General features: G+C 41.6%; 1 protein-coding gene across 1 annotated transcript in view; it reads right to left on the bottom strand.

The window, feature by feature from the left end:
* ZNF521 (zinc finger protein 521) overlaps nt 1-21,186 on the bottom strand; it is a 279,598-nt gene that overhangs the window by 158,923 nt on the left and 99,489 nt on the right. Inside the window, exon 4 of the mRNA XM_047087088.1 lies at nt 326-3,678. Within this exon, the coding sequence (XP_046943044.1) occupies nt 326-3,678 (3,353 nt within the window). The remainder of the gene's footprint in view (nt 1-325; nt 3,679-21,186) is intronic.

The following is a 21,186-nucleotide window of genomic DNA, read 5'->3' as shown; positions in this document are numbered from 1 at the left end:
CTGGGGATTTCAACTCACGGTAAAGCTATGCTGAGATTCCAGATCTCAGTGGTGCTGGCAAGAGTGCTGATCTCTTCAGTCATAGAGAAGACAATATCCTAGGGAGACTGGAATTAGTCCTATTTTGCACCATTCAAGCCAAAATGCTGCTTATCAAGAAGCAAGTAATTGCTGGCTAATGGCTATGGGGGGAAAAAACACCACTGCATTTCAATCTACTCATCTCTCGGCACATGACAATAAATAAGGCTGCAGAAAGGGTAAACATGAAGTGGCAACAGTTTCTTGAGGAGGTTAAATAGCAAACATTAAAAAGGCAAGTTACCTCATCCGACTGGGAGGGACTGATTCTGGGCATTGGCGATACTTGGGGAGTTTTCAACTGCGTGCTGTTGCTATCTGGCACGAGCTCTCGGTGGACCGTTTGGATGTGGTTCTGGAGTTCACTTTCAGATTCAAACTTAACGTTGCAGCTAGAACAGCGCGTCTTCAGTCCCCCCGCCTTGCCTTTACCCTCAATGGCACTCAGATTCTCATTCTGGCCCAAGCCCGGTCTACTTGTGCCGGGAGGGATGTTGATGCCTGGGCTGCCGCTCTTACTGAGACTGACACAGCCAGCGCACAGACCATATGGCAGGCCATTGATGTCAAGCTTCACCAGATCTTGCTTGGAACGGAACTCTTTCAGGCAAGACGCACACTTGTACAGTTTGGGGACATGCTGGCCACGCCCCGTGGTCTGGACTGCAGACCCATTCCCTGTCTTTTGCATGTGGAATGTCCCGTGGATTTTGAGTTCTAAGGTGGACGTCACTGTCTGCATGCAGACCACGCAGCGAAATCCCGTCAGGGAATTGCGCAAGTCAGGGTGCATTTGGCAATGCTCCAAAAACTCCTCTTCGCTCTGGAGAGGCATCTTGCAAATCCGGCAGTTTCCAGTATCAAGACTCTTACTGTGCGTGACTTTGTGTTCGGTAAGAGTTAAAAGGGAGGGAAACCGCTCCCCGCAAATAGGGCACATGTAGTGTTTCACAGGGCCTAAGTGGGTCTGCATATGTTCACGGAGGCCGTTCTCAGAGAAGAAGGTTCGAGAGCACACGTTACACTTGTAATTCCCTTTAATGAGCTCGGCTTTCTTCTTCACGATGGCACTCTCTCCGGGTCTGATGTTGTGGTCTCGGAGCTGGTGGTTCTGCAGCAGGGTCTCCATGGTGTAGGCTGCCCCGCAGATGTCGCACCCGTACATGGGCTCCGAGGTGTCCACATCTTCTTCGCTCCCATCGTGACTGTTATGGGACTCCTGGCTGTTGGTCAGCAAGGTCTGCAGCTCCACCTCCTCCTTCTGCACTTGCTCGGAAGCCCCGTTCGTTCCACAGTTGGGAGTCTTGGTTTCAAACACACAATGCTTCTCCCTCAAGTGCTTCTCCAGCAAAATGATCGCGTGGAAGGCTTTGCTGCAGAATTTGCAATTGTACTTCTTACTGTGAGTGGTGATATGACACTGCAGCTCCACCTCGGTGCCAAAAGACTCACCACAGAAGATGCACTTGTGCACTTTCCCTTGATTTTCCAGGTGGTTGTGTTTCACGTGGAGTTGTAGGTCAGTCTCGTTGCGGAAGTCCCAGTTGCACGATGTGCACCTGTAGACTTTCTTTTCATTGCTGTGCTTTACGGCCAAGTGGAGCTGAATGGAGACTTTTGAGTCGAACACTTCCTGGCAGAGGGTGCACCGGAAGAAGACAAAGGTGTGCATGTCCAGCAGGTGTTTCTGAAGGTCATCCACTGATGTGAACTGCTTATCGCAACTCTCGCAGATGTAGTATGTTGAGGTGATCATAAAATGGATGGTAACATGCTTCAGCAAGGATTCTTGGTTGGGGAATTCCTTGTTGCACTGAGGGCAGGTCAATTTTGGAAGCACAGTGTCGAGATGAGTTTTTAGGTGAGTCTGAAAGCTGTCTAGGGACGTGTACTTAGCACCACACTGATTACAGATATATTCTCCAGCCGGACGTGCAGGCGCACCTCCCACTGCCTGCATCATCTTAAGAGACGTCTGCTCTATGGCCACGGGAGATAAGGGGCTCAAGGCCCTGGATTTCTTCCCATTGTGAATATAATTCAGGGCCAAGGGAATGTTTTTATGATTCTCTTTGATATGCTTGTTCAGTTTAAGAACGCTGTTGAATATCGGCGAATTCGTACAATAGGAACAAGAATAGACTTCGACTACTGGTTCTTTCGGAGTCCCAAGCACCGGCGACCCGAATCGGGAGCCGCTGAGGTCGCAATGGACCTGCCTTATATGCTCTTCAAGGGAAGAGTCAGTGAGAAACCCCATGTAGCAGTGGGGACAAAAGAATGCATTGCTATCCTTAGCTGCAGGGTTCGCAAATCCGTGAGAACATCGGATGTGTTCCTGAAGAGTGTTGAGGTCGTTGACAACTTCAGAGCAGAAGTTGCACTGGTAGACTATGGCAGGCATGGCAGAGACGATCAGACCTGGGTCCTGAGCTTCATGCACTTGCTTAAGATGTTCATTTAGGTTATAGAGTGAGGGCAACACCTCCAAGCAATACTGACAAATATGGGCCTGTTCTGGCTTGTCTAAATGCATAGTTTTCAGGTGAATCTGCAGGACTGCCAGGCTCGAAAATAGCTGCTTGTTGCAGTAAATACAGCTGTAGGTAACTTTCGCTTGTTTACTCGAGGGAACGGTCATGTCAGGGGTTTGCTGGGCAGCCCGCTTCCTCCCTCGACTCTTTGGGATCGGCGGGGCGGCTTCCACCATGGTTGAGCTGTCCACGGAGAGGTTGGAATCTGGAGTCGTGCTGGACACCGAAGTGTAGCCCACGGTGACCAGGGAAGGGCTGTTGCTGTGGTTGCACGACTCGGGTTGCTGGTGACTGTCCATGTGGCTGTACAGTTCCTCAACCGTGTGGAAACTCTCAGAGCAGATGCTGCAAGAGTTCTTCTTCTCCCCGCCATGCACCTGCTCCATGTGGTTCATGAGGGACGTCTCCTCCACAAACAGCTCGTGGCAGTAGATGCACTGGAGGGCCGCTCGGTCCTCGTTTGGGGAGCACTCGGGGTGGCACTCCGCGATGTGCTTCTGCAGGTCTTCTGGGAAGTCAAAGCCTTCCTCGCACTGACTGCACTTCTGAGTGTCCTTCATCTTCCAGTCCTCCATCCTGGAGCCAGACTGGGACCCGTCCTTGTTTCTCTCGTGTACCTGCATGTGTCCGTGTAAGGAGCTAGAGGACAAGAACCCGCGGCGACAAATGGCACATTTATATGGCTTGTTGGACGTGTGAGTCTTTAAGTGGATCTTCAAGTGATCACTTCGGGAGAACGCAGCATCACACTCGCTGCAGTGGTACTTCTTGTCCCCCGTGTGGAGTTTGATATGGCGGTCTCGGCTCCGCTTGTGTTTGAACAGCCTACTGCAATAGGTGCATTTGAAAGGCAGCTTGTCACTGTGGCTCTGCTCATGGTGCTTTAGGTAGCTGAGGCGGCTAAAGGACTTGTCACAGAATTGGCATGGGTATGGGAGTCCGGGGCCGCCTTCTTCCTCTCCAAAGTCGCAACCTTCTCCATGGCTGGGGGAAGTTTGGTCCTTGCTGGAAGGCGAGGAAGCTGGCCAAGAGCACGTGGGATCATCTTCAACATCCACTCCATCTGCAACGAGAAGCAATGGAACGCTTTATCTTATGGGCTGAGCACTCGAGAATGGGTTTACAGTACCATTGCAACAGCGACATACAGTCGGACTATCTAGAACCTGGCGGGGGTGGGGGTGGGGTGGGGGAATGGAGGACAGAATATTTGAGTGGAACACTTCCAAATCTGAACCCAAAGCTTTTATTCTACATTTACTTTTTACCGGGTTGTAAAATATAAGAAGATATTAAATAGCTCTATGTCTAAATTACCCCTTTTATTACTTGTTATCATTTTTCCTTAGGAGCAAGGTATATATTACGCATCGACAATTTTATTAAAACGCAGATTTTAATATATTTAATGTTTCTTCTGTATTCATTCTAAAATGATTTGCATATTATGTGAGCATCTGAAGAACGAAATGAAAAGGGGAAATATTACAGGAATGATTTAAAATTAATGCAGTCAACCCAGATGTCTAATATTTAATAAAAAATTCCCTCTGCATTTTGCTTGTTTTTATATAAAAAAGGCAATTCTGAAGACCAAAATCTTTTTATGGGGTTCTTATTGATACAGACCTTATTGCTTTCAGCAAAAAAATATTAAAAAGTAAGCACATGAAGGAAGACAGAAAACACAATAATAATTACGTCTTGTGTAATGAAAGACAACCAGGATTTCTTCAATAACTGAAAGATTCGAACACCATAGGCCAGAAAATGGATTATTAAGTGTTAGGAGGGCACTGCTAGATATTACATGTAGCTGGGATCAGCCAGGATCAAGAAAAAATGAGAGTTTCACAAGGGCCAGATTGTAATACTGTATTTTGCTTGGAAAGTTCAAGAGGTGGCCCACCATTTCTTCCTTTTGCAAAAGCTTCAGCAGCATGAACTTCCTTAGCCAAACAGGACCTGCACTTTGAGGTGAGCAGAGACAAAGCGACTTGTGAAAAACTGGAAACAGGAAAAGTGATAAATGATTATGGTAAATGCTGAAAGATTTATGAGTAACAAAGAGAAGACAAACAAGACTGAAAGCCAGATATAACCTTAGCAAGTTATCCATAAAGTAACTCTACCTCCTATGAGGTGTTTTTTAACTCGGCGCTTGGCAAATGTGTGCTGATCTTTCTGTTGTTTTCTTAACATCCAAGTGGAAAATAAGACCTCCTCAAATAAGTTGTAAAACCCCTTTTTTTTTGGCTTTTCAAAACAATCTATCATTCAAGATGAGAAGAAACTGTAAAAGCTTTTCACTCTCCAAAAGAGCAAGGTTGTTCATAAATGCAGACAAAGACCGTCGAGGGGAGCCGGTGGGGACAGTGATTCTATCAGGATAACAAGGTCCAGTTAGAATACTATTAGGATATTCGACTAAACCTCAGTTTGAATATGATCAAATAAGTTTTTAAATTCTTCAAAGCTGAAGTTCACTAGCAAGCTATATTATTAACATAAAAGTAGAAACTGGCAAGCATTATGTAAACAAATTCCACGTCTGCTTTCTTTAAGGTAACAAGATTTTACTAGATTATCAACCTCTTGCTTATCCACAGGAAACAGATGAGGATCATTCCTTTCCTGCATCTAGAAACTGATGACAACACCATCTCACTATCAATGCCAGATGGCAACCATGTAACTCTGAGAAAACAACCAAACACCATTCCTGGATCCCTGCCCACTGCAACAAAGCCTCACAACACAAGTTGAAAACCGCATGATTTTGCATCCTCATTTATAGGAGTCTATAACCCAACATGTTTACAGTGCAAGAAAGGCCCTGGTAATTCTGGGTATGATTTAAATGTAAAGTGGATACATAGAAAGAACACAGGCAGACAACTCAACTCACCATCGAACAGACAGAAAAATGATTTTAGAAAATTCAAAACAAACTCAATGGTGATTCTAGCTATCCTTTTAAAAAACAAACTGTAAGTCACTTAAAGACAAGTGTCCCTAAAACAAACCAAAGTTGTAAAATATTTCCCTTAATTGAAAACAATTGCTATTTATTACATTTGCTCAGCAGTCTAGGTAAAAACCTGCTATATTTCACATTTACTCTTAGGCTTATGTCCTGTTGTTTCACTGAAAAATATTTTCAAACACATCATCTCATTTGTACAGTTGGGAAAACAGTGAATCAGAATTTGTCATGAATCTAGACTTGAAGAAAATAACTATTGACCCTGAAAATTTAGCAAGTGAACTTATTATTAAATTGCAGACTGTGTCCAGGCATGATATATTATTATACAAATGTACAAAGAATTACAGAGCAATAGACCATTATAAATAGTGTGCAATCCCTGACACCACTCTTAAATCAGGTTCTTGTCTGTGGGCCATGCCTGACTATACCTATTACATAACTGTTCTCTTAAGCTTGTAAATTTCAACATGTCAAGTGAGCCGAGGGTTAGGATCAAGTTTTTACTCAATCGGGTTTCAAGAGAGCTGGAAACCTTCTCTTCTCTCTCCGGTCCCTATTATTCGGTCTTGAGGGAAAAGAAAGTGAAAATCTGAGATGATGTGTCTTTGTAACTGAAGTACATGGAAAGAGTGTACAGGATTCATAAGGCTCAGGCTGGGGGATGGAACAGAGAAAAAAGTTTGAGCAGGGAATGCTGCTTGTAGAAAAATAAATAAAGGTTTCACAAAAGGCTGATTTCTATTTTAAAATCTAAAGTGTAAAAAACTCATTTGCTGACATACTATAAACGGATGTGTGCTCCCAGGGACACACAAGGAACTCACTGACAAAACTCCCATGGGGAGTTGGTCCATGCTCTAAGGGGATCAGTGTCCCAAGACTTGTGCAGTGGCCCTGGTGTTTGCCAATATTCTCTGAGGTCTACCTATGTCTTTGAGAGCTGCCCGTCCCCACTAACTTTGGCCTTTGGGCAGTCACAACGCAAACTATGTTGAGGTGGCTCGTGTAGATGTCAACTATTTCAAGTTCTTTTTTCCCAGGGAAGAAACTGCAGAGGACTCTTTCAATGCCGGTTCCTGAATCAACTCGAACTTTTTCCCCCCTTCGGCACTAAGTGCTACTTACAGGAATGTCTCTCTGTGTTATGGCAGGTTTTCTGCATTTCAGTGTGAAGTACTTAACATGTCCGTGCTAAATTTTAAGTTTTGGAATCAGTCACTTTACACTCTGAGGTGACTCTCGGAGAACTGTAGCTCTTACCGGCGGCGGGGGTGGGGGCAAAGAAAAAAAAAAAAAACTTCGCTGGAAACCAGTTCCGTGGCCTAAAAGTCTATTTAAAGATGCAAATGTGTGTGCATAGTTAGTGCAGATGTTTTTCTACAGCAACTGTACTTGCTGAGTTTCACCATTTCCATAAAGCACATTAAAACAAGTGTGTGAACACTCCGAGATGAAAGTCTCAAACACTCCTGAGACTTTCAGTGGAAAGTAGAGCCGCCTGACTTTTCTCCAAGCAGACAGGAATGCCCATGATTCAGCAGCCTGAGTAAATAAAAGAGGTCCTTATTTCCTAATTTTGCTGGCTGGCCACACTGCGGCAGCCTCTGTGCTCCTGCCAAAGGGGATGCAGAATTGGAACTACACCCAGCCGCTGAAGGCCTGTCTTTGTTAGCCAGCCAGGCTTTCCCGACCATCTTCTGGCAACAAAACTGCCATATCCTGCAAGGAAGACCTCCATCTCGGGCTTGATGGTTCTCCAGTCTGCCCAAAAGGACGAAACAACAGATTTCGCCGGGTCTGTGTCGGAGGAGGACAGCTGGAAACTCAGTTAGCAGCAGAGCAACACCTGTTCGGTCATATTTATGGGGGGAAAGTGCTCACTAACAGAAAAGTGAAGTCATCCTAGAAGAAGGTATTCCACAGAAAAAAGGCACCGGAGCACAAAGTTCCTTTGTGATCCAAGCCACCGGCCCCTTGTGTGCCAACCTGGAGAGGAGAGAGCAAAGACTGGATGTGATTTTATCCTGGCTGCTGGGGAGGAACAGGCAAGCGCACCCGAGAAGTGCCGACTGGTCACCAATCAGGGACCCGACAGTCTCAGTTTACAGCCCGCCAGCTGAGAAATGCCGAGGGTCCTGGCCACTCCTTGCTTTCAAGTCTAGCTGGAGTAGCCAATTAAAAAAAAAAAAAGATCAAAGAAGGAGGAAGAGAGGATGGGCAGAAAGGTTTGGGGTGATGCCAAAGCTGATCTTGAACCATTAAGCATGTCCTAGTGTAAGATACATGCCTTTTGAGGGCAGGGACTGAGCCTTTCAGAATGTTGACTCTGTAACAACATGGACAATCCAAAATTATTAAGGAGAGAATAAAATAACAAGGTGGAGTGAATCACTGTCAATGGTAAAGAAATTATCCGGAGCTCTGAAGTTCTGGAAACTTCTGATACTTTTAGTTCTTCTTAGGGCTGGGCCCTCGAGAAACTGGCTTACTGATATCCTTTGGCTACCTGAGCTCGTTCATCGTAACGGCAGGGTACTCTCTAAATTGCCCTTCAGGGACTCAGTATCATGTGTGTTCAAGTGCCACACAGCAAGGCTCCTTAACAGGGACAGGATTTACATCAATGGTAACTTTTCCAGGGAAGAAAAGCACACATAGTGACAGGTCTGGTGTAATGACAGCAGTGCAATGACTCAGAATGTGAACGGAAAGTCAAGAGTCTGGAGTTTTATTTCTAGCTTCATAACTGACTTAGAGAGTGACCCGGCCAAGTCGTTTAATCTGTCCCTACCTAGGTACTTCACCTGCAATATGAAGATAATAATTCTTGCTCCTTACCCTCTGGGGTGTTACAGAGATTAGTGAATGTTTCTGGGGCACCTATCATCCCTAGAAGAAAAGCTGCATATGTAAACAAAAAGATTTATATGTGGTGTGTGCATTTATGCTTCCGCATATAAAATTCTATGTATATAGTATAAACAGATTTTAACATTTTCTTTCCTTTAATGAAACCACTGGAATATTTAAGGATTGGCCCGATGGAAATCTACAGTGCCTTAAGCATTGTACATTCAGCCATCAAGAAAATACAACGTAAATAGTTGGTGGTATCTAAAAATTAATGGACCATAAGTCCATGCTGACTTTGTTCCAAGTAAGTTATCATACAGAAGATATAATCTTGGGTCTTTACAGACAGATAACCTTGGAACAAGTATTGTGCTAGGTAATTCTGAAGCCAAGAATGTAATTTTCAGAGTACCTCTCTTCATAGAACACTGGCAATACAGTCATTGCATTACTGAACATCAAAATAAGTTCATTTCAAAGATGATTTTTTTAAGCGTAGAACAGTAGGTTAAAACACAAGACCAAAGCAAATTTCCACGTTATCTCCTCCATCGGCTTAAAATGATTATGTCTGTCAGCACAGACACTATAGGAGCAGTTCTGAACTTTCATATTAAGAAGAGTTCACCGTCCTTTTTTCATTCATTAGTTGCCTGAGCCACCTTACGATAAACTGAGAATCCCAAGGAGAATATATAGTTGGCGCACAAAGACTAAGAGAAGTTAGGCACCACTCAAAGAGAACAGTATCTTGACACGTGTGTTTAACAGACACAGGTAGCATAGATATTCCTCATGTTAACCTGGTGCTATCACAGTAACAATTTTACACCACCATATGTAAAAGCATCTAACCAAATTACACAATACATTTTTAAAGCAATGGTTTCGATGGCTAAAGATATGGTCATTCTAAATAAACCATTACACACGATTACACAATTGCTTCCTTTCATTCTCAATAGAAATATCAACAGTTTTAGAAAAGCTGCAATTTTAATGATAGAACTTTCGTACTTTCTGCAAAAATCAACAGCCCCGCATTAAATTCACTTCGTTGTCATAAAACTTATTTAACTACTTGAAAATGAATACTCTTTACTGGGTGTTCAAAAGAGAAATGTAAACTTTAAAATTATTTATAATTCACAGATGCTTTTAAATTCTGTAACATTCCAAATTGTTCTAGAAGGACCAATTAAATGCATTAACAGTTAGGTTATGAGGGAAAAGAGTGGTCACCCATTAATGATAGCAGCTGTGGGGAGCAGGAATTGGTGGTGCACAGTTTTCACCACAGTATTAAGATGAATTCCAGCTACCAGAGCTCACTTTCAATGAAAAAAGAGGCTCACTTTCCCCAACAATCCTTTAGCGCTTCTTCAGATGAGCCAACATAAGAGATAAGAAGTTGTTATCACCCCTCCTTTGCTCTCGGTGCGTCTTTATATCCACGCTGTCTCTTTCGCCAGACACATTTCTATTTCGTGTGCAGAGAGAAGTACAAATGTTTTGCTTACTGTTGCTTAAAGTTCACTTGAACAGACGGAGCTCAATGAATTCCATCTTCCGCAGCCAAATTAAACAGAAAACAGTGCATTCTTAAGCAGTTCACACTTAACTCCACCTCTCAAATCAGAGGAAAAAGCTGACGCGAAACCAGTTAAAGAACAGTCATCTCCCTCACGGAAATCGAGACCTGTTTCTGAAGCCAGACAGAAGGAAAGTGGTTTCCATTTACGTGGGGGGGTGAGAACTGCTTTACTTTTTCTATCCTTTGGCTTACTTAAAAACATATATAACTAATGATAAGCATCAACCTCTTGGCGTTCAATAATTGGCAATCATGTATCACACATCTGTTTATGGTGCTGCGATGGAAGCATTCTATATTATTCAACATGCTTCTCTTTCCCTTAATAATGATAGACATCATCACAGTGAATTTTCCCAAGTCGGCTCTTTTTATCTCTACTATTTTGAGTTAGAAGACCAGTTTTAGTGACTTTCTTGTCTAGTATTTATACATGACCTCACACCACAAAGAATTTGAAGCAGTTCTTCATGGCTTATTTTGTTCATTCATTTATTTAACCAGCATTTATTAAGCACCTACTATGTGTTTGGGTCTGATATTTGCTTGTGCACTCTAGGAATTACTTATTTTTTTTTAAGTTTTGGCTTCCTTATCTATAATATCGGAAAAATGCCAGCCTGCATCATAGTTAATATCATAAGAATCAAACATGACATTGGATAAAAGAGCTTTCTAAATTTTTACAATATAAAAATGTACTAAATTGTTACCACTACTATGAAAGTCAAAGTCACCTTTAGGTTATAACTGGTAAGTGTGGTAATAATACAAAGGAAAACAAATTAACTATCATTTAGTTGTTGCCTTTTTCATAATGAAATTCTAATACTTTTAAAGGACTTAACAGGCATTATTTGTTTAAAAATAGAAAATAAGGGGCACTTGAGTGGCTCAGTCGGTTGAGCATCCAACTCCGGCCCAATCATGATCTCACAGTTTGTGAGTTTGAGCCCCATGTCAGGCTCTGCGCTGACAGCTCAGAACCTGGAGCCTGCTTCAGATCCTGTGTCTCTCTCTCTCTCTCTCTCTCTGCCCCTCCCCTGCTCACACTAAGTCTCTCTCTCTCTCTCTCTCTCTCTCTCTCAGAAATAAACATTAAAAAAATTTTGAATAGAAAATAAATAAAAATGGGGCGCCTGAGTGGCTTAGTCAGTTAAGCGGCCGACTTCAGCTCAGGTCATGATCTCACAGTTCGTGGGTTCGAGCCCCACATTGGGTTCTGTGCTGACAGCTTGGAGCCTGGAGCCTGCTTCTGATTCTGTGTCTCCCTCTCTCTCTGCCCCTCCCCTGCTCACACTGTCTCTCTCTCTCAAAAATAAATGCAAAAAAAAATTTTTTTAAGAAAATAAATAAAAATACCCCCCAAAAATCTTCGAAATGCTGTTAGAGTTATCTTGAAGGTCAATGTGCAGTGGCTTTTCCTTAATAGCTGCACACGTTGGGAAGTTGTGATTAACTCATTACCAAAGTAAAACCCCCATAATGGAATGGTCTGCATTCAAAATCTTGAAGCCACATTACATAGTTCTGACACCAGCCCTTTATCTCACACTATTTTAATTGTTTAGAAATTTCTTGAGGAATTTTATTTTGCTTCAAAATCCTTTGCACTAGGGGTGCCTGGGTGCCTCAGTCAGTTAAGCATCTGACTTCCCCTCAGGTCATGATCTCATTCATGGTTCATGAGTTCGAGCCCCGCGTCAGGCTCTGTGCTGACAGCTCAGAGCCTGCAGCCTGTTTCAGATTCTGTGTCTCCATCTCTCTCTGTGCCTACCCCACTCACACTGTCTCTCTATCTCTCTCAAAAAATAAACATTTAAAACAATTAAAAAAATCCTTTGCACTAGTGTGAAATATACCGATTATACTTTACAAAAAAACAAAAAACTCCACACCTTCTGAAATTCTCAGCAAATTTCTCAGTGCTACCAAGTTAATCATTAGCAATTTTACATTAACCTCTTCACTGGGGGAGTATAAGGCAAAGGGAATTCTTCCACTAAGAAAACTAAGTTTGAAAATACTTTTATTAGTCAATGATGGACCTCAGAAAGTTCATTCCACTGTGTTAGTGGTTTCTTGAAGAACTGCCATAACCCACTAGAATTTTCAAACAAAGCAATCAGATTCTCTTTCAAAAAGGAAACTGGTCCCTCAGAATGTTTTCTCATATTAAAGTCTACCTTTACTGAACATTTTTCCAACATGTAGGCATTGGTCCAAGGGTGGTAAACTTCTGGTCACAAGGAATTATAAGTCTTGAAATGATGTTCACTCGGGCTGAATTTCACCTGTATTATATCCATAGCAGCCGTAAGCTGATAGGAATTTCTGGCTGTTTAAAAAGGCCACACTATATACTTCACTGCAGATAAAGCCACTGGAGAATACAAAAGTGTTGAAAGGCTAAAATTTAATTAATGACCAATTAGCACCCCCTGTGGGTTCATTGTGCAGTAAAGTGATAAATATGGTGTGCTAATATAGAAAAAACTGTTACAAAGTTTAGGGGGGAAATATTACTACAATTACCTATTATCTATGTCTATTTGATGTTTTATAATACAACGGACCTCCATGTTCTTGATATTGATGTTCATATGTCTAAAATATGGTAAGAACCCTTAAGGTCTAAGACAAATAATTATTATTTTTTTTTTTAATTTTAAGGCACAAACTTTGACTCATACCAGGTTGTCAGGCTGGAGTATAAAACCCAGTGCTTTCGGATAGCTAGTGAGTGCACCTAGCCAACCACCTAGCAGCCGCAACTCAACGTAGTGTGCATTGTCTACTCCTCAATCAGCGTTGATGCATTTTATGGGGCAGTGACATATGGTGGTGATATTAAAAACTGCGGGATGGTGGTATTAAAAATTGGGGGATGTTGGACTATCTTGAAACTTTGTACATATGAAGAAATCTACAGTAGGACAAATCACTGGTGCATCCTCACTGGATAGAGTTTTCTGGTGTTTCAACAGAATCAGTAACTTTTACATTAACACTTCAATAGTAAAACTAAAATTGAAAAGTGAGGTCAGATCCCAGGCAACCCATATGACATAAGGAGTCCTTTATTCCTTTAAAAAAAAGTTTTTTCTTTCTTTCTTTCTTTCTTTCTTTCTTTCTTTCTTTCAGAGAGAGAGGGCAAGTGAAGCAGGGGCAGAAGGAGAGAGGGAGGGAGGGAGGGAGGGAGAGAGAGAGAGAGAGAGAGAGAATCTTAAACAGGCTCAACACTCCACACAGAGCTTGACGTGGGGTTCGATCTCACGACTGTGAGATCATGACCGGCTGAGCCACTTAGGTGCCCCAAGAGTCCTTTATTTCAAATGAGATTATGTTTGGTAAAGTACTGTGTAAGCTGCAAAGGACAGAAGAATTTTCTTAAAACCACTCTAACAAGGGTGTGATGAAATATTTCTACACAGGTCATACAATATCAAATACCCTTCTTCATTCACATCAGGTTTTCCTTCCATTTACCTCATTGGGCAAAATTTGAAAGGGACAATCCTGAAAATAAGACTGATTATCAATCAGATGGCTTTTCCAGGTACCTTACTCTCCCTTCATTTTCCATTTCTCATTTCTGGTTCAGTTTACTCTTCTCTAGAAACTCTATCTGAGAATAAATATAAAAATAAAATCCATCCAGTTCCTATCATTTTTTTCTTGTAACAGTTCTGGTAATTTATCTATGGGAACAAATCCTGGCCAAAATAGTGAGTGTGTGTGTGTGGGTGTGTGTGTTTATGCAGAGTTAACTAAAATGTTCAGAATAGACTAATGATTTCTGCTAAAGTAATTTTTGAAATCCTTTTATTATTTCTCATTACAAAAGTGTTAATCATAGTAATTTGCCACTTAACATGAGTCAATGCACAATCATGTCTTATTCAAACACTTTATTAGGGGACATCTTTACAATGCTACTTTTACTGATTAACACATATTACATATAATTATAATGCTTTTATTAAATTCTATATTTATATGTTTAAACATACATACATAGGATGAGACGTCTTGCCAAATATCCCCAAACCAGTGACAAAGTCATGCCTCAAAAAGCCCATGATAATTCCTTATACCACTACTTCATTCGGTCTATATCCAAGGGAATTTTAAAGCCACAAAACAATGTATAAGAATCCAAGGCAGTGTGGCCATAGTAACAAGCCAAGAAATAAAGCTGGCTGGAGTTGGGGGAACCAATTGGAGACCCCCTTCTACTCCTGTTTCACAATGACATGTAGCCATCTACACCTCTGGCACCCAACAGCTAGGACACAAGCAGTGGATAAAATTCCACTGAAAACTTAATGTGCTAATAGGATTTAAATAAGAGTAAATTATGAAATTCGAGTCAGGTAATAAGGAATCTGATATGTACCTACTTAGTCCTCATGTGAAATGCACCAATTCTGAATCATAATTTTCATGGAGAAATTTATGACACTGTTTTTTGCCTTTGAAGAGGGGGATATGGAGAGCAATACACATCTGTATATGTCCAGGGCTTATTGGTATGACCCTTGCAACAGCACATTTCAAATACTCTGAGACTTTAAAACCTACTAGCACCGTCCTGGGATCTTGACTGACTAACTGCTGTCTGTTAGAAAGGGCTGGTTTTTGAATCTTTACAAAGCCTCCTCCCACATCTGGGCTCTGCTCTTTTCTCTAAAGATGGCCCGATGTTGTTTGGCATGGGTTATGCACACCTCTAGGTCCGACTTTAGGGATCAAAGGAAAGAAAATAAGTGAATTTGATTGAAGCCTACACAGAGTAAAGAAAGTCAAGGCTGTCATTCCTAACTTTTCATATATATGAAACAGAAGACTGAAGGTCCGTGGGAAGTCTTAGCCTTCAGAAAAAAAAAAAAGTCTGAACTTTACTAAGGAACACACAGGTCAATGAGAGGGAGGAACATGTTATAATCTCGCACTAACAGTAGCAGTTGATGGTGGCACTGAAACACGAACCAAGGGAGGCAGCCTGGTCCAGGCGTGAGATAACTCTCCAAGGGTGTCCTTCCTTAACCCTCCCTGCTAAAACAGCAACCTCAAATGCCACCAAGTCATCTAGTTTTTCATGAGTCAATGAATAAACTTAAAAATGGTATTTAGCGTTGCTCATTCCTTTTATTAAAGACTTCACTGTTTCTTCTATTACAAAACTAATTTATGTTCACTGACGTGTATATACACATAGACACAGGAAAACAAAATCACATAACAATACTATGATCCCATAACCTGTGGATGACAGGTCATGACAGCCTATTTCTTAATTTAATTTCACTACTGGCTACTGGCTAGGAAATATTACACACACTTCACACACACACACACACACACACACACACACACACACACACTCCTCCAGGTCTCCTTAACAGTGGGTCTCTTTCCTTCTCTCTCTTCTTTCTATCCTCTCCTCTGAGCAAGGGTGGCTTGGTCAGATTAGGTATTGGCAAGGAAAAGCAGAAGAGAAGTTTCCATAAAACTAGAGCTATAGTTAGCTTCACCTTTGTCTTGCTCTGCCCTGAGAGGCACATTCCCTACCACTCATCCCAGAGAGGGATTCAATGAAGGCTGCTTTTCCCCTTTCCCTAAGCTATCCTTCCTCCATGATTATTGTGGCCACCATGACTGTGCGACGAAACCAATAGCTGGTCCTCTCCCCCAACCAGATGATCCAGGGCAGTGTTTCTCAGTATAATCCATCACCCCCTGCTCCCCAACCTCCCAAACTATCTGCTGAAAATGCAGACTCCTAAGCTCCAGCCCAGTGCCTACTGGCTCTGAACTTCTGAACAAGTGGCGACCCAGAAATCCCCACTTGTAGCAAGCTTCAGAGTGTTTCCCCTGCACTCCCATGTTTGAAAACCACCGTAGAATCTTTTCTTTCCCCTAAAGGACTTAAGCCCTCTGCTTAAAGTCGGCCACACTCAGCTGTGCCTTTTCCATATTCGCTGCCCTCACCAGAACAAGGCTGATGGTGGGGTTCCTCTCCCTATGCAAAGACCGAATGGAATCCCAGGCCTTCCAAGGAGCAGCTTTTACAAAAAGAAAATGAGATCATTATCTCCTTTGCCTTCCTGTCCCTTAACAGTTGCCCCTCCCACTTTCAGTAGGACTCCCAGCTTCAAATCTTTTCAGTGTAATGTCCAATTAGCTCCCATAAGTTACTTCCTGTCTGTAGAACTGTGGCTGGCAGCAGCTTGTATGTTTCTAGAGAAAGACAATCACCATTTTGAAAGTTATAAAGTTCAAGTACATAAAAGCTGGGTGTTACATGATGCGGATAGAGTTGTGAATAAACAGCTTGCTTCCAATATGTACCTGAAAAAGTCTATGTCTTTAATTTTTGTCACTAATTCCTTTCGAGCTGCCTTAGCCTGATGAAAAATATCAATATGCTATGAAACGCAGCTCGCCCCGCGAAAACCACTTCACGTGAAGACGACTGTCCTAACTAAATACAAAGCAGGAAGAGGGGAAAGGGGACAGGAGCTTCCGATAATCAGCAATACTTTCTTTTTCCACTCAGGAAGGCATTTCTAGAACTGCTGATTAAATGCCTTAAATTTGGACCTCCTTAGAAACTGTAGAGATGTTGTTTTTTGAACTGGCTCCTCTCAGTCTCTCGCAACTTCCTGGGTACTGCATGTGAGGGTGGCATGCCATACAGTAAATTAAGCCTTCTGCTGTCAGGGCTGGAAATAGGAGGGGAGTAGAAAAGTGGCTTGATCTCAAATGATTTTTATTGGCTTCATTTACATCCTGTTTAAGGTCTTCTGAGTAGCTCAAGGTGTCTTATCTCTGGCTACCAGGGGGCATTTTGCAGTCAAAGCAGTTAACATACTTTCTCTCTCCCTCTCCTCCTATTCCTTTCCCTCAAGCGCTTTCTCTCTCTCTCTCTCTCTCTCTCTCTCTCCCTCTCTTTTCAAACCATCTTATCTTATCGCACACATCTCTTCAGGCTGAGGAGAACCCATACTTATCAGAAGCAGTGCACTCTATTGTCCTGGGCTCTTGGAGACAAATGAAAGTTTAAGTCAAAAGAAAATCAGTTAACCTCTTCTACACTCAGTTTAGAAATACTCAGGACTGTCTCACTTTTATTAGTGCTAAATGGTACGAGAGGTTTTCCCCCTGTGATTAACATGCATACAAGACAGCCACCCCTATAGTTTTAGAGGTCTAGGTACAAAGTTGCTGGCACCCTATTGCATTATGACCCTAAATAATGCAGTTTACAAGCTTTATGGAAGCCCTCACGTTGAGGTGATTCTCCCCACACTATCGGTCATTTATGCACAGTATCAGTGGAGGAGGAAGCTCCATTAATACACCAGAAAAAAACCCACAGAAACAAAAAGACAGTGGGGGCAAGCAGGGAACAGCAGTCGAGAGAAGAGACTTCTTTCTCTCCAGGTGCACCTGAATGCTAAACCATGAAGTCGGCATAAACACTAGATGTTTAGTAACATATTCTGCATGCTATTAGTAACTTACAGGATACATCTTCTCTAATAGCAACACACACACCCTTATTCAAGCCTATTAAGGAATCAGACAGTCTGTCAGGGAAGCCAAGCATGGAGATGCTTGATCCTTCTGTTACAAACTCTGTAACAAGAGCCTGTGACCAGGCTACAGGCTGGAATTGTCCAAGGAGCTTTTAAAAGTATTGGGACCCTCCCCAGATCAAGTAAATCAGACTCTCTGAGATTTGGGGCCCTGGGGAGTGCAGTCAAGGTTGACAGCCATGGTCCCAGATTATCACGAGTCAATTTGCAAAACCCCACGAAAGGTGGTCCAAAAGCCAGATTCCACAAAAACAAACCCTTTTATTATCTGCGCTCACCTGCTCCGTGACAGGCGAGCTAGCATAGAGGCAAGTTTTCTGCAGCACTTTGTGTCAAATGCAATGAACCAGATCTTTTTTTAAAAAGTTAAAGCAAGCAATAGTGAACACTGCAATCACTCACCATTATCACATGTGAAAGAGCAATATGTGGACAGTTATTAGGCGTCTCATCTGTGTGTTTTATATTCCTTTTAAAAATTCCCATTCCTCTTCTCCTTCATACCCCAGCACCCCATGGGCTCCTTTATATTAGTGATAACCCCATCCTTTCACCTGCAGTGAAGGTTCTCTTAATTGTCCATTATCTTAGTGTGTCAGCACAAAGGAGCAGGGATGGAGCCCTCGTCCAAACGGTTTCACCTCCCTCTCCTGAGAGTGATGCCCTTGTCAAGGCATTAAAGACACGAAAACCTGCCACTTATCAGAATCGTATTTGAATCGAACCACTGTCCTTGAAAACTGTAGGCAGGAGATGGTATCACAGCACACCACATTGCCAGCTCCCGTTCCGCGGCGGCTGGAACAGTCTGAAAAGATACTATCCAAACTTTGCCATGCATTCCTCATAATAGAATTACAGGTAACAATGAAAACATGTCCACCGATTTTCTTAAGGGTTAAATACAAAGAAATTCACGGGTCAGATGGTCCAGGAATGCACTATTAACAGCTCCAAGCCCTAGGACACCTCTGGATGTAAACTCACCAAGGAACCAAACCATAAAACCTTTCTAATTACTCCACACCTCCAATTCTTAGCAAACATAAGTCAAGACTATTAAAACATCACATTTATCTTGTTATAATGAGGGAGAATAAACACATCTTTAGTGGTCTTATAAACAGATTCAAAAACAAAGCACGCTCTAAATAGCACTGAAAAACAAAAAAAAGTGAAAAACAGGAAAAAAAATACTATTTTCAAGTATTCAGGTCTGTTGGTATGACTTCCACATTTTCCTATTTCCTTGCCACTTTTTATACTTCTTTCTTACTCACTTCAAACCCGCACTGCCTTAGGAAAAAAAATTTATGCGTGCTTTTAACAAGTAAACAAGTGTACAAATTAATTCAGAGAGCAGTAATTTTGAAAATTTTCTATGTTTAATGTGCACTGCAGTTAAACTACTTTTTCTGTACAAATTAATTTACTGCATCAGTGATCGATGTTTATGTTTAGGCAATTTTATTTCTCAGTATGGTAAAATTAGACCTAATAGTTGCAACCTGTTATGTCCAATCTGTCACTGAAATTCAAATTGCCTTTCTCCTATTATTCAAGGAGCAATTTGGAGGAATTAAAGCCATCTAAAAACGGAAGACAAACAATTCTCTGTAAGGACTCAATAGTCTGTGTCGTCAACCAAATCCACTCCCCCATGATCTCTCGTAAGCAGGTTCTTTCGACATGATTTTTCTGAGATTCTCGAACTTTCACATCTGCCAAGCCACACAAGAGAAGATTTTCGGTTAAATTAAAACTTGTATTCTAAAGATGTTCGGCCTCTCAAGAGAAGTAATCAAACACGCAAAGATTTTGTTATTGATTCCAAAATAACAACCCCAACCTTCATGGGTGCTGCATCCTTTTTTTTTTTCATCTTCTTTGCTTTATCTATGAATATATTCTTTAATTTTTCCTTGCAAAATAAGTTTAATTCACAAATTTCTTACTGGGGAGAAATCAATGATTTAGCTGCCTAAGATTTAAAGTTTGCAGCAATGGGTGCTAAGATTAGAAGAAGACCAACTTTACAAACAATTTTTGTTGTGCTTGGTTTTTGTCATTGTTTAGCTACAGGCTTGACCCTACATAGTAGTTCATGCTTGCTCTATGAATACAATGACATATCTAAATGGAGACAGTGGGAAGGGACAAGCTGAAAAACTGGTGCAAAGCCAACAGGGGCTCGGCCTAAGAAAGACAGAAGGGGTTCCCTCAGCCCCAAGTAAAAGGGGACATAATCTATTGGGACTACACTTCAAATACTCCACACCATCATTTTACAGTGCGCTCTCGGGAAGTTTTTATTCTCTTCAACAAAAGGGCCCCAAATCAATTGCTGCTATAATCGTCACTTAGTATAAGAGGATTTCTGAAAATATTTGTTTGGTAACATTCCCTGACTTCCATCTTTTATTCCTTCCCCAATAGAGTTTTTTTTGTTGATTACCAGGAGATTACACATAGACTTAGGAATGCTTCATCATGATGGGATAACCCCAGTTTTCCTGTATGAGTGAAATTCCACATTATCAGTGGAAACCTGAACTAAACATCATTGTTGTTGTTGTTGTTGTTGTTGTTGTTGTTGTTGTTGTTGTTTTAGTCTCACAGTGGCCAAGTGGCCAGTGACTAGTTTGGATCTGTTCTTGCTCTCTTCTTGTTTGGCTGAAATAACCAAATGCAATGATAGTTTGCCTCAATTTCAGCCTCTTTAGTGTCCCATATGGCCTCGGCTTTTATGCTATTCATTAGTCTCCAGAGGATACCAACTTTGATCCTGGGGAGGGGGCGGGGGGAAGGGCAAAGGAAACAACCCAATGTAGCTCTTCCTCACCACTGACAAACTTGCATACAGCTTTCTCTCTAAATGGAGATAAGAGGACACCATTAAGAGGGGTAATTATTTATAATTATTTGTTCAGTCATTCTACATTTGTGGAAAAGCTGGTATTGAAATCAATGAAACAAAACTGACAAGAATGTCATTCTTTTGCTTGTTCTCTCTCCCTTTTTAACTTTTCCATTATCACTTTTTAAATTCTAAGACAAACTCATTTCCTCAGACAATTGCTTAGATCATCAAGTTGATTAATAATTTTACTTCGAGGCAGGACTGATTAATGTGGATTATTCAACTGATTAATACTGTTACTAGATCACACATCCAAGTGAGCTCTAAGTGTCTTGTTTTCCAAAAGAATTTTTTAATTATTGAAATGGTTTCTAATTAATGTGACTTGGTCTTCTTAAGTTTGGAGAACTGATCATATTGTGAAATTGAGATTTTATTTGTCCTTTTTTGCTTTCTCAGTACTAAAGAACTAAGAAAGAACAAAATGAAAACAGAATGTATTGATTTATAGCATTTTAAAACTCAGCTCTATGACGGTAAGAATCTATTGTTCACCTATGGAAATTCATTGGTTTCAAAATGTCAACCTTATAAATGATATAGACGAATGACCTACTAGCACTTCATCTTCCACCGCCCACCAGCGCTGAGAGTCCCCACCTCAGCCC

This window comes from Lynx rufus, unplaced genomic scaffold (genome assembly GCF_022079265.1).
Source record: "Lynx rufus isolate CCGP_SWC_20201006 ecotype Redwood Valley unplaced genomic scaffold, mLynRuf1.p SCAF_22, whole genome shotgun sequence".
Lineage (NCBI taxonomy): Eukaryota > Metazoa > Chordata > Mammalia > Carnivora > Felidae > Lynx > Lynx rufus.
This window is presented reverse-complemented; position numbering and strand designations above follow the sequence as displayed.